A 13,371-nucleotide genomic window follows, 5' to 3' on the forward strand; every position below is an offset into this window, starting at 1 on the left:
ATGCCTTGACCAACTTCTAGGGCATTTTTTGTAAAAGCAACCTTCCAAATACCAGGAATGGCTGGAACCAGAGAGACTATGTTTCAAGTCAGACGCTGAGAAATAAAATTATTCCCACTCCTTTGATATTTTGAAAATCAAACACATTGAACTTCTGGTCTTGATTACAAGTGCTCTATTTTTTCATGAAGGCTTGAGATGTGGTTGAAGAATCTGACTGCATTCAATGTAGTTATGAAAGGGACTGTTCAAACATGACTGAGTACAAACTTAAGCAACTGAGATCGTTAAATGTCAGCATTGCTAATAAGGCCTTCAAGGATTGTTTTCTCAGAAATATTTAGCTGATGTTCTTTCCCACTGGCTGATCGATCACTTTGGGCACCACTGGCCATTCTGGGACTGGGAATCAAAAGTTCAGGCTGCTCAAGAAGTGTCAGGTCACTCTCCCCTTCTTACACAAGGGAAGTAAAGACAACATAAAGCCACTTGGAGATTGCTGGATTGTGTAGCTAACCCAAGGAGTGTGGTGGTGGCCAGCTGTGGTCTTGATTCCTTAGAGTAAGTCATGGTCTTACAGGTGGAGCTCTGGAAGCCCAGCATAGTCCCCACAGCACAAAATGAGCTGGGAGATGCATTAACCTGTGCCTGACTGAAGGTGAATGATCAATGTAAAATACCTGGGAAAAAATCCGTAATTAAGACTTGTATTTTAAATAGCATAAAAATCATACAGTGCAAAGAAACTGCAGAGCATGGCATGCTAAACTGCAAGCCACTGTTTCTGAGGCTTTGTAGAAAGGTCAGTGGTGGTGGCAAATTGAATGGCAGGTTTGGACCCTTCAGGCAGGTGCACACAACCGATTTTTGTGGATCACGTTTTGAGAGGGAAAAGACAGGCATAGCTAGTGAGATTTCAAGCTAATTGTTGAGGGTGTCTCTGTCTGCTTCTCATCCTGACTCGTTACCTCCTTTTCCACCTTGTTTCTCCTACCACAGCTCTCCTGGATGGGAGAGCTGGGGAAGGTCTGTACATCCCACAGTGGGGATGCAAGGTAGCCACGTGAGGCAGTACAGACCTTTGCTATTGGAGAGCCAGAGGATGTACACCCCATCTTGTTCTCCACCCCTAGGCCTTCGCCAGTGCTCCAGACAGAAAAGGCCCAGGAGCATCGCTATTCTCGTCTACATCTTTTTGCACAAGGAAGTTAAAACATATCTCCTCCTTCTCCTGAAATAGTTGTGCATATGTATTGGAAGTGAATTCAAAGCTAGCAAGGAAAGACAAAAGTAGGAACATGGCCAGGATAACTTGTGCCTAAAAATTACTGGCTTTTGACCCAGCTTTTATTTATAACAGATGCATGGGAAATCTTCTAGGATTGTTTCAAAACAACGCCAATCAGTAAATTTTAGAATTAAGACCTGTATAGCTGGACAAGGGAGGAAGATTATATCATATACCAGGAAGTCTCAAAACTGGGAATTTGCCACAATCCCTTAATTCCTAAACTTAAAAAAAAAGTTAACGACACAAACTGAGTATACTAGTAATGAAGTCAGATTTCCTAAAGTCTTTATGATAAAGACCCTCTGCCCAGCACGTTGCTTCAACGGGAATGTAACGTACAGAGTATCTGCTCAAAGTAGATCATTGAATCATAGAATAGTTTGGGTTGGAAGGGACCTTTAAAGGTCATGTAGTCCAACCTCCCTGCAATGAGCAGGGACATCTTCAACTAGATCAGGTCTCTCAGAGCCCCGTCCAACTTGACCTTGAATGTTTCCAGGGATGGGGCATCTACCACCTCTCTGGGCAACCTGTGCCACAGTTTCACCACCCTCAGTATAAAAAATTTCTTCCCTATATGTAGTCTAAATCTTCCCTTTTTTAGTTTAAAACCACTACCCCTTTTCCTATCGCAACAGGCTCTGCTAAAAAGGGGTTAATCAAGGGCAGACTACTAAGAGAGAACAATGAAGAAAAAGGTTGCTTTAAATTTCACCTGGCATTTCCAAAGCATTTTATCAAATGAAATAATTTTGAAGAAAAATCATACCTAATCCTGCCTTTCCTTGGCTGACATTTTGTTTGTATTTTCTGTCTTCTCTTCCCTTCTTTCTCTTTTTAACAGGTTTTAAGAATATTTCTGCTAATGCTGTCTGTCCCTGGCAGAAAAACCCCAACTCTCTCAGCCTGTCCTCATAGGAGAGGTGCTCCAGCACCCTGAGTATTTTTGTGGCCCTCCTCTGGACCCGCTCCAACAGGTCCATGTCTTTCCTGTGCTGAGGGCTCCAGAGCTGGATGCAGTACTCCAGGTGGGGTCTCACCAGAGCGGAGTAGAGGGGTAGAATCACCTCCCTCGACCTGCTGGCCATGCTTCTTTTGATGCTTCTTTTGATTCTTTAGATCTGTCACCTTAAAGACTGCAACAAGGTATTACGCCCAGAATAGCTTTTTTAATATTTTTCGAATATCGAATGAATCAGAAGATCTTTTGGTTTATGCACAACTGCAGTGATTATGCTGCTTGTGCAATTCGAACAGTGACAGAACAAATTAGTCTGCCATCCTCACTTAGAAAATCTGTTCCAGAGATTACTGCACACTAGAACAGATCAGCATGTCTACCATCTTCCAATGAATGCCTTGGCTTGCACTCTTGCTCTACCTAGTGGGTTTGGAATCTATTGAAATACCATTTTCTAAACCTGGAATAACATTATTCTAATCCTGTGTTCATAGCATTCTCATTATTATTTTTGTTGATGGTTTTGATGAAGATGATTGTTATCGTTGCAAACAAGAATACCATGTGCTTGCTCTGGCTTTAAATATTTGGGAAAAAGGAATGAACTCCTGAACTGCCGTTTTTCCCTGAAGAAAAATTATTTGGCGTATATAAATGCCATTGTTTCCTAGCCCAGTTTATGGACAAAAGTTTGTATCTCTGAAAAGGACAACCAGAAGCCAGGACCAAAGTGTAATTAATGACTCACATTCTGCCTACCAGTTAATGCTCTGTGGATCAAGTAGCTCATTGTAACATAGGTGACTCCTGAGAAAGTGATCTGGGAGGTCTACTCCACCCTCTAACTTCATAAGCCTGGGTGAATGGAAATCTCCGAGTTTGGCTTCCTAATTCAGCCTTAAATTTCAAAAGCATGTCCATATGTTATCATTCACAATTAACACAGCAATTTACCTTTTAGAGCACTCCTCAGGAAATAGGGGGCAGGGGTTCAATGCTGTGCATCCTTCCTTGGTCTGAGGAGATTCACACTTTCCAAGAGACTGCTGCAATAACAGAGGCACCTTCCACCCTTCCTCTTAAAACTGGGCCATTACGCAGGAAAAAATGCAAGAGTCTGAAGTGAAAGGGCAAGAGAAGTCCTGATTCTGTGCATAGCTTCAGAAATGTCATTTGCTGGGTACCACTGTTGGAAGCAGCCTTCTGTATCCCCCCCACCCCCCCAGGCCTAAATTCTGGAACGTAAACATCATCACCTGTACATTATCACCATTTCCTCCCAATCCCAGCTCTGTTCCCCTTCCTGCAGTCCCACCATTCTGCTTCACAGCCCCATCACTCCTTAACGCCCTCAGCCCATAGCTGAAAGGTCTCTATGTTCCCCTCTATGCCTTCTCCTTCCCAAATTGGTTCTCCAACCACGATGCCCCAGCCATCTAAGGCACATCCTTATCTCAACAACCCTGTTCCCCTCACCTTCCCCAAATGACTTTTTTCCCATGGCCTTAGGAGAAACACATGTCCCAGACTAATTAATTTCCTGTAGGCACATGAGAAGAACAGCAGGGGAGGTCTGGGAGCTGGAGAGAGCTTCATGCATCAGTAAGCTACTGGCCAGCCAGTGACAGGAGCAGCTGTGTGAAGGCTCTTACTGCGATTTGTAAAAGTCCTGGACACAGGCAAAACCAGCAGTTGCTGAGATTGTTTTTGCTTGGCCTACGTGCAACACAGTGTGGGAACATCTATCCTACTGATTCAGACTTTCATCTGGCAAAGGGCAGTTTTTGTTCCAGTCCTTGATCCTTAGGTCGTGTCTGCTTCTTATCCATCAGCTCTGTAAAATGCGTACACAGTCTTAGGCATGAACCCCCTCCAAGCTGCTCCCTCCTGGCTAAGTGCTTAAAGTTGTTCTTCTCTGCAGTGAGCTTTGTTGTCCCTGATTTAAGCCCTATGAAAATCCACACGCTTTATTTGGGTACACACAGTAGTGCATCCAAGCAAACGTCGCTGTGAAGTTTGTGCTTGTAGCTAACTACTGCCTTGGAGTTAGCATTTGCTGCTCTGCTGTAATGTTAAGCATTCAGACGTTAATCCACTCTTGGAGGCTGTGGTGCCTGCCTGCCTGTAAGGCTTTATCAAATGACAGCAAAATTAATAGTTTGGTTTCTGCCAATTTGATACAAGATGCTTAATATGAAAAGCAGAATATACACCACTAAAGAGGATTTTGGAACACTGCTAGTTTTTCTCCAACTACAATATTTTCATGCTTTTATTTTTCATTGCCTTTGATACCAAGGCAGTTTCTAATTTTCTATTCTGTAAAACAGAAAAAATTCTTCACAAAGACTGCATATGTCTATATGTATATGCTGGTCTTTCTCCCTGCTGAATAGATTTGACCATGCCATATACCAGCTGAAATATGATGAACTGCAAATAAATGTAAGGTTTGGGTTTTTAAATCAATCAGCTAAAGCCAAACAGTATCACAGAGAAGGGAACGGGAACAACAGTTTCTAGATTGTTTCACTTTGCAACTTTAACTCTGAGTTTGAGAATGAATCTGAGCTTCACTGTAAAAAAAGGCAGCTGGTATTTCACACAGATATTTTTCTAACGAACTCCTCCACTACATTTCTTCCTTTTCTCCCCACAGAAACCTCTGGACTCTGATTTCCTTGAAGGCTGTAAATTAGCTCTGAAGGAATGGACAACGCCAACAAAATGCCCCACACAAGTCTTCTGAGAAGCCAGCAAGGGAACTAGAAAAAACAGCTTGACACAATCTCACCTGACCCATGACTGACTCTCTGCTAATGCAACACTAATTTAAGACACCTTTGTACATCAGGTGCTGCAACTCCTCAGCATGTTACTGTTTGTACAGTGTTTTTTCTTTAGTCTCCCAGTATACAGCGGAACAGAGAAATCCAAATTTACATTCAGTTGTTTATAAAAACACCCAAATACTAAATATAAAGCTTTAAACAATTTTCTTGCAAGATATTGCAACAAGGTTCATTTCATATAAGAAAACCCAACCTGTTAGCAGCCCCTTCACACTCCATCTGTCCCCCGCAGAGCAACTGCTGGATTTGACCTGACCAAGTAGGTTGAAGTGGTTATTTTTGCTGTGGTCATCAGTGTTTCCAATCAGCCACTGGAGCTGTAGCTCTCTTACTGGTGTCCTTTCTGAAGGCTCAGCAAGTTTCTGCTGAGGTTATTCAGGTTGGAGATTCATTTGCAATCATACGGGCAAATTTCAAAATGAAATGAAGGTGTAAGCTGTGAAGCTGTGTCTTCACTAGAAGTGGCTGCTCCCACGGGCACGTCCTCCTAGCACAGCTGTAACTGCCTCCACCAAGAGGGCTTTTCTCTGTAAAACTTATGCAGGTCCCAAAGACAAAATAAACTATGCAAGCAAAGGACTTTGCATTGAAAAATCTAGATTCTTTGTTTAATGTGTCAAAATTTGGTCCAAAAAAGCTAGCATTTGCCAGTTATGTCAGTCTACAAGCCACTTGAAAGGCACAGAGTAGCATACGCGGTGAACAGAAAAAAGTCCAACCTGGCAGACTTTCCTCCTTGCCTCCTACATGGATTCTGGTAATGCAGAAATCCCAGGTTGAGCTCTGCCCGTGTACCTGTGCATAATGCACCCCACTGTCACACTTACTAGACTATTCAGAGCCATCTGCACGTGACTAGAGTGCCATAATATGCATAAATAGTCTTATTTGTATGTATTTTTTTCCAGATCCAAGGATGTTTGTGCTGCTTTACATTACAAGTTTTGCCATCTACACAAGCGAACAACCTCTTCAAGGCCAGTTCAAAGGAGAAAATTACTACACCAGATACATCTGTAGCATCCCTGGTTTGCCAGGCCCTGCGGGTCCCCCTGGAGCCGGCGGATCCCCGGGGCCACACGGACGCATTGGTCTTCCAGGAAGAGACGGTAGAGATGGCAGGAAGGGAGAAAAAGGTGAAAAAGGGAGCACAGGTATTGAATATTTGTGTAAACTAACACAGTAGTACAACAAAGTAAGACCTTTCATCATCACTGTTATACATATATATATATATATGATGAATGTGTGTATGTGCCTGTGTGGGTTTAAGTGTAATGCGTGTATATATAGTGAGAGAAAGAAAATATGCAGATATATTTTAGACATGTCTAATATGGGTATACTGAAATCTGTGTAAATAAATGTAAATGCACAGCCTTCCTGCACATAGATGCTAAGAAAAAGGTTGGCAAAAATGACGGATGTGTGGTGTCAAAAAAATAGTCTCACTAGTCCCATTAGCGAGGAATAGAAGATTAGCAGGTATTTAGGTACACACTAAAAATGCTCATTGAGTAGGAGATATTTAACGCACAAGTATCATTCTATAGGTAGCCACGCTGCTGTCCTTCCCACCAGCAGTGCCCATAGTTCAGTCAGCAATGGACTGACCATGTATAAAATTCTCCAATGCGTAATCAAGATGTATGAAGAAGAGCAGGAATATAGAAACAAAGGACCCTCAGGCTGTGGAGCCCGGTCCTCTGTTACAACCTGCCATTCCTTTCACAAGATTACTAGAAGATTTTGAAAATAATTTTGGAGTATTTTGAAATTCTGATGATGTTTTTCTGGTTTGTTCAGGCACACACAGTAGCTCACACAATCATTTACTGAGCTGATATGTGCAACAATTAACTAACTTAAAATGTTTTTGAAGGTTTAAGAGGAAAGACTGGGCCATTAGGACCAGCTGGAGAGAAAGGAGACCAAGGTCAGTCTGGTAAAAAAGGACCTGGAGGATTGACTGGTGCCAAAGGTGAAGTAGGTCCAGCTGGACCACCTGGACCTAAGGGAGATAAAGGAGACCGAGGAGAACCAGGTGCACCAGGGGTCTGTAAGTGTGGAAAGATAGTGCTGAAATCTGCCTTTTCTGTTGGCATCACCACCAGCTACCCAGAGGAAAGATTACCAATTGTATTCAATAAAGTCCTCTTCAATGAGGGGGAACATTACAACCCTTCCACAGGGAAGTTTATTTGTGCCATCCCAGGGATTTATTATTTTTCTTATGATATCACCTTAGCAAACAAGCATCTTGCAATTGGGCTGGTTCACAATGGGAAGTACCGGATAAAGACATTCGATGCGAACACAGGCAACCACGACGTAGCTTCTGGATCCACAGTGATCTACCTTCAGCCAGAAGACGAAGTATGGCTTGAGATCTTCTACACTGACCAAAACGGTCTCTTCTCCGATCCAACATGGGCAGACAGTTTGTTTTCCGGATTTCTCTTATACGTTGATACAGATTACCTTGACGCTTTGTCAGATGAAGATGAGCTCTGAAGCAGATGATGTCAAATGACATTCAAACTGGACAACCCAGCACAGGATTTTACCTAGACGTATGGGGGGCACAAGTTGAAAAAAATAACAAAAACCTGGGAGTTTATTTTTGCGTTGATAGGAACCAAATCTGAGCTCATAAGGATCTTTCTAGAATCTAAGCTGGATTTTTTCACCGAACAGCAGGGATATCAAAAAGAACTGTAACAAAAGACTGCATCACTCCAGGACTCACTCCTCCTGAAAGTTATGTTTATAATAATATTTAAACAAATTTAAGATACTGTACATTGGATTTTATATAAAATATATTAAGTTGCAATGTAGAATGGTTATTTTGTATATGACATTAAAGTTAAATTGAACAACTGATGGCATAGTCATTTTTGGTCATTTTAAGACAGGAAATATATTAAAATCAGACAAACATTTTTTTTTTTAAAAGGAGAGGAATTAGGTAGGAACGTCTGCTTCAGGATGCAGCTGAACAGGTCATAAGGACAGTCCTATCTGATATTTACACAAAACACTTATATTCATAATTAACTGACCTCCTAATAAATACATGAAGATTTGTACTAGCTGAGGACTGCCCAATGACAGTCCTAAAAGAACAGAACAAAGGCATTAAACATGTAAAATAATTGAAAACTGGGAGATCTGAAAACTTGGAGATAGGCAACCAGTACTCAATGTGGGTATTTTCAGTATATTTACAAGTACGTTCGCTATTCTTTCAATGCTATTCAGTATCTTTACAAGAAATGTGGATGAAAATATAAACTTTTTGCTGAAGAAAATTATGGATGCCAAAAAACTGATAGAACAGTAACCAGTAATGAGAATAAATTATATGGAACAAACTGAGTCACATCGTTAAAGCAGACTTTCTTGCATTCCAATATGGCCAAATGCAATAAAATAAATGTAGGTCACACACAAGATGAAAAACTGCATTCAGGAAAACAGTGAACTTGGAAAAAGTACACGGGACATCATGGATAATCAGCTAAATATGAGCCATCAGAGTAGGCTGTTGCTACAGCCCTTTGGATGTACGATAAATGGAATTACAAGCAGGAGGAAGGAGTAGTTACTTATGAAGCTGATACTTCTGTCAATGTTTCAAAAACTTACCTAAAAACGGGGGGAAAAAATGGTTGTAATTCTACCCATGTGGATTACACAAGAGATGTAATAAGGTCAGTTTATTTCTCTTGTCAATCAGGTTAAGAGGTGATTTGATCACAGTCTACAACTACTAATCTGGAGATAAAATTTCTGGTAGCAGCTGCCAATTCCTTCTAGCCGACAGGAGCACAGCAAGATCCACTGGTGAGAAACGGTATCAATTCCCACTGGAAATAAGGGACCCATTTTACCAATGGCGGTAATCAATCATTGTAGAAATACCCAGGAACCTCGTGAGTTCTCCTGCAGTCAACATCTTTAAATCAAGACCGGCAATCTTTAATTGGGTGTTCTTACTTTCCAAGAATTTACAAAATTATTTTAACCATCCCAGATTTACAGAAACCTGCTGCTTTTATCAGTTATTCAGATAGTCTCCAATGCTAGTGGTGTGCGTTGCACAACTCGTGATCCCAACTTATTTATGACCAAGGCGGGGGGAAATTTCTGGGGGTTTTCTGTGTACTTGACTTAATTAAGAAAATAACAACCAAATAAAATGCCACAAAAATACGGCTGAGATTGCAAAATGAGCACTACGGTTATGTATGGAACATGAATCTACGCACCCTGCACCTGTGCCCCCATCTCCCCAGGCATTAACTCGCGTGTCTTTGCGTGCATGATTGCTGCTTCATGCAGAGAACGGCTGCAAAGTCCTGTCCACAAATCAAACCGGCACTGCCTGTACAGCCCTGGTTTTATTTGACAGTGAGAGATGGGTGGTAGAAGACAAAAGTGGATTATTTTTCTAACTAGACATCTAATTTATTAGTGTTATAGAAATATGGAAGAGAATACTTACAGATTCAGTTTATCACCGTGCTGTACAATCATTTATACATCTGCAAATTAAGCACAATATGAGTGTAAAACACAGCCCAGTCATCATTCACAACAATGACTGACAGCCAGTGCTTCACAGCCACCGCTGCCTATACAAGGGACAAAGACTATCGGCATCGCTCTGTGCTGTCCACAATGAAATTCCACAGGACAGGACAGACAATCCTATCAGGCCCATGATGTCCAGGAAGCATAATTCAATAGATGCGAGATTGGCCCTATAATATGTATTATGCAATGAAAGCAACTAATAGAAGTATTTAATTGCGTGTTTATTTTTTAAATAAATGTGGAAATAGGTTTATGACATTTCAATCAATAGAAAGTTCATGTTAGAAATAAAAAGTCGATTTTTACTAGAAATATTTCATACCTTCAAGCCAAACTTAAGAAAAGAATCTGACCGATTTTCTTCACGCTCTCCAAAAACATATTTGGTTGTTATAATAAAACTGGAAATTTTCAGACAAAACTAAGTTTTCACCATTGAACAGAGAAAAAATAGGGCTTTATAGTGAAATGTTCCTGGTTGCAATCCTAACTAGAAGCAAACTGATTCCATGTAATACTGAAATTGTAAAAATGAATGAAATGGAGATATTTTAACCACACCTATGTTGAAAATGACATCATGGGAATAAGTAAACCAAGAATTACTGCTTCCTTTTACTTAATAATTTTAGATTTATGTTTGTACAATCATAGAAAAGTCATTTTAGCTTCCCTGAGTTTTCCCATTTGGATTCTGTAGTTATTTGAACAGTTTAATATTTTGGCATGAACTGTTAAAAATAAGTAATTCTATTGAATTATTGCTATAGGTTTTGGCAAGAAGAATCTTTTTACTACACGTATGGACAACATATTTATACAAGTAGAATGTGTCCCTACCCTCATTCAGGATCTCCAGACATTCTTCTAAAGGAAATCATTGTTACTACTATTATTTTACTTGAAAATAGATCAACTTTGATGACATGATATTTCATTAGGGGTATTTCTCAGTCTCAATTTGAATCTATATGGAAAATATCTTGGGCTGAAGTCTTCCCACTAATTACACCAATAGTTGGCGAGGTCTGGTTTGCTTTAAAGATGTTGTAGGGTAACACAGCACAAAATATCTTTGGGATTACATTTAAAATCAATCAAAGATTTCTACAGAATATAGATGTCATTCTACAGATGCTATAGTGCCAGATAAAATCAGACATCCAGATCAAGTTAGTCATCTAGACTTTGTCTACAGTCAGCAGGGAGAAGTGAGTACCACCAGAAGAAACACCTAGGAGAAAGCAGGTCTTTGCTGCACCACCAACTCTTGGGCTTTCTGACTGAGGCTGGAAGAACTCATACAAACCTGAAACCACCAGGAAACCTTCAAACGCGATCAAGAAAAATAGCGTTCCTGAGATTCGTAAGTATATATATATATTTACTTGGGATATATGTATTTAAATATACATAAGTAAAAATAAGATTACTTAAACCAAAATAGCCCCCACAATCATTTACTCTTTCAGACTTTCTTTAATACCTGGTAGAGTGACATCAAAGAAGTCGTCAGTCACATGTTCCATTGCTGAACATTTTTAACCTAGATAACTAAAGAAATATTAAACTCCATCTCCAAACTGATATGTTATTTTGAATAAATACCTTCACATTCTTCACTATTGGTATTCATAACCATAAGGTTCTAAAGATTTTTTTACAAAGCTCAGGCAATATAGAGGAAAGAGTTGCTATTGAATATCAGTACTGAAAACATTATCCACATTCTTCAAATCTTTTTAAATCTACCTAAAACCACTTATGTGCTTTTGTGACAGGCAAAAATATAAAAATCTGACAAGCAGCTTATTTTGTTTCCTACCAAGTACGTTTCATTAGTTGATGCAGTTTGCATAATACCTTATTTTTATTTATCTTCCACAGGTCACCCACTAGATTCAATTCATATTTATTCACTAAGACGTTTACTGATTAATTCACTTCTAACTAACAGGTTCAATGTATCCATTAGCAGGCAATTCATACTCTGTATAACTATGCTGATGTTGTACTAGGTAATTTGGTCAGTAGGAACTTTAGTTTTATGTGAAGATGTGGCTTATTTTATATATGTAGTTCAGTAGGTGATGAATCCCATCCAAGAAATAATACATGAGACTAAACAGGAGAAAAATAGAGCTGAGAAAGCAATATAGCACAATCTTTCTCAATGAGTAATACATTGCTTTCAAGAAGCAATTTATTCCTTTCAATATAAACCATTTAGACTCACAGAGCATTTAGAGGTTACACTCATTTCCCTGTAACTCCTTAAGTTAATGCTCCAAACTGAGGTTATGTCCGTATTTCTGAATTTCAGAGGCATGATTCTTCCTCATACTGGCATGAAGAAAGTTCCAAGAAATCTGACGAAATTCTGTAGTCTCTGACATGTGGTTTTGTCATAGTTGCATTCATCAGATCAAATCATGAAAGTTACTCCTAAAGCAAAAAAAAATTACTTACATATATTATACATTTATATTTTAATAGTAAATACCTACAAAGAAAACCATGTTTTGGATTATTTGGCATTTGGCTTATATCCCTCAATTCTGAGTATAATTATTTTGGTATGATCCAGCAGTTACCTGCTGGACGAGGTATGAGAAGATTTTTCCTCTATGCAGATTGTTCCTGCAGAAGCCATTATTAATGTGAAATTTATCTTACACGACTTTAAGCTCTAAAAGCTCAAAGATCATTGCCTGAGTTAAATCAGTCGTTAGCTCTCCTGTCATCAGTTCAAAGAAATATGTGGGGTAAATCTCTGTTTGGATGACACTGTATTAGATGCCTACCTCAAGAAAGGAAGAATCTGGAGATACCTGTCTCTTCACATTACCTGTATCTACGTGACTGACTTAGGTTAGCCTTTGAGACGGCAAAAGTTAAATAAGACATCTGCTCTTAGAAAACAACCTGCTAAGTGGAAAAATTGGCGTAATTTAATACGGCAATTTATATGCCTCATAATTAGGGAGAAGATGTGGATTGATGAGAACATTAGAAGTACCCTTCTAATGATGGAAGTGACCTCTTCTCAGACCTTTCATAAAGTATTGCTCAAGTTCCTCCTGAGACAACTTCAACTGCAGTAATTTGGCTGTCCTCCAGAAAATGCTACAGTATATTAAGGTGGGCTAGATAATCCTCTCATGCCTCCAAATTCAACACACTTAAATATATACAAAATATTTACTTTTTAAGGATACTTAATTTAGATGTAGAAAACCTAAATGTATCCTGAAGTATTTCTACTTATACAAAAAAAAATTACAAATTTGTTTCTTTTCAACTTTGAAGCACCTGTCAAAATCCTAAACACAATACAAAACATAATGCAATATTTGTAAAATCGTCTCTGTGAAAAAATAACCTTGTCATGTTAACAAAGGGACAAAAATACTGAATTCTGGAAAAACATAAATGAGCCATGATTCTCAGCAGGCTCTAAAGCGACTTTTAGCAAGAAGATGGGATTTCTAGAAATAAGTGAATTATATGAAGGAAATGTACCAGTAGTCCCTTTTCTTTCTCTACTTTCAACAAAGCATTATCCCTAGCCTCGGAAGACAGTGGAAAGTATTTAAAATTTTTGAGTTGAAGAACAATCTCTTTAATGATCTGAAAGCTTGCCTACCACTTATGCTGATGTCCCT

At 39.4% G+C, this 13,371-nt stretch overlaps 1 protein-coding gene across 4 annotated transcripts in view; it reads left to right on the forward strand.

The window, feature by feature from the left end:
* Positions 1-8,484, forward strand: part of C1QTNF7 (C1q and TNF related 7) — a 52,764-nt gene extending 44,280 nt beyond the window's left edge. For 2 of the 4 annotated variants that reach the window (XM_074587625.1, XM_074587626.1), the window contains exons 2-5: positions 2,136-2,437; positions 4,912-5,106; positions 6,013-6,258; positions 6,987-8,484. In XM_074587625.1, the coding sequence (XP_074443726.1) occupies positions 6,021-6,258; positions 6,987-7,618 (870 nt within the window). In that variant the 5' untranslated portion in view covers positions 2,136-2,437; positions 4,912-5,106; positions 6,013-6,020 and the 3' untranslated portion in view covers positions 7,619-8,484. The remainder of the gene's footprint in view (positions 1-2,135; positions 2,438-4,911; positions 5,107-6,012; positions 6,259-6,986) is intronic. The other 2 variants (XM_074587623.1, XM_074587624.1) reach the window with 1 other exon arrangement.
* Positions 8,485-13,371: the final 4,887 nt, after the last annotated feature.

The sequence above is a fragment of the Larus michahellis genome, chromosome 5, assembly GCF_964199755.1.
Source record: "Larus michahellis chromosome 5, bLarMic1.1, whole genome shotgun sequence".
NCBI lineage: Eukaryota > Metazoa > Chordata > Aves > Charadriiformes > Laridae > Larus > Larus michahellis.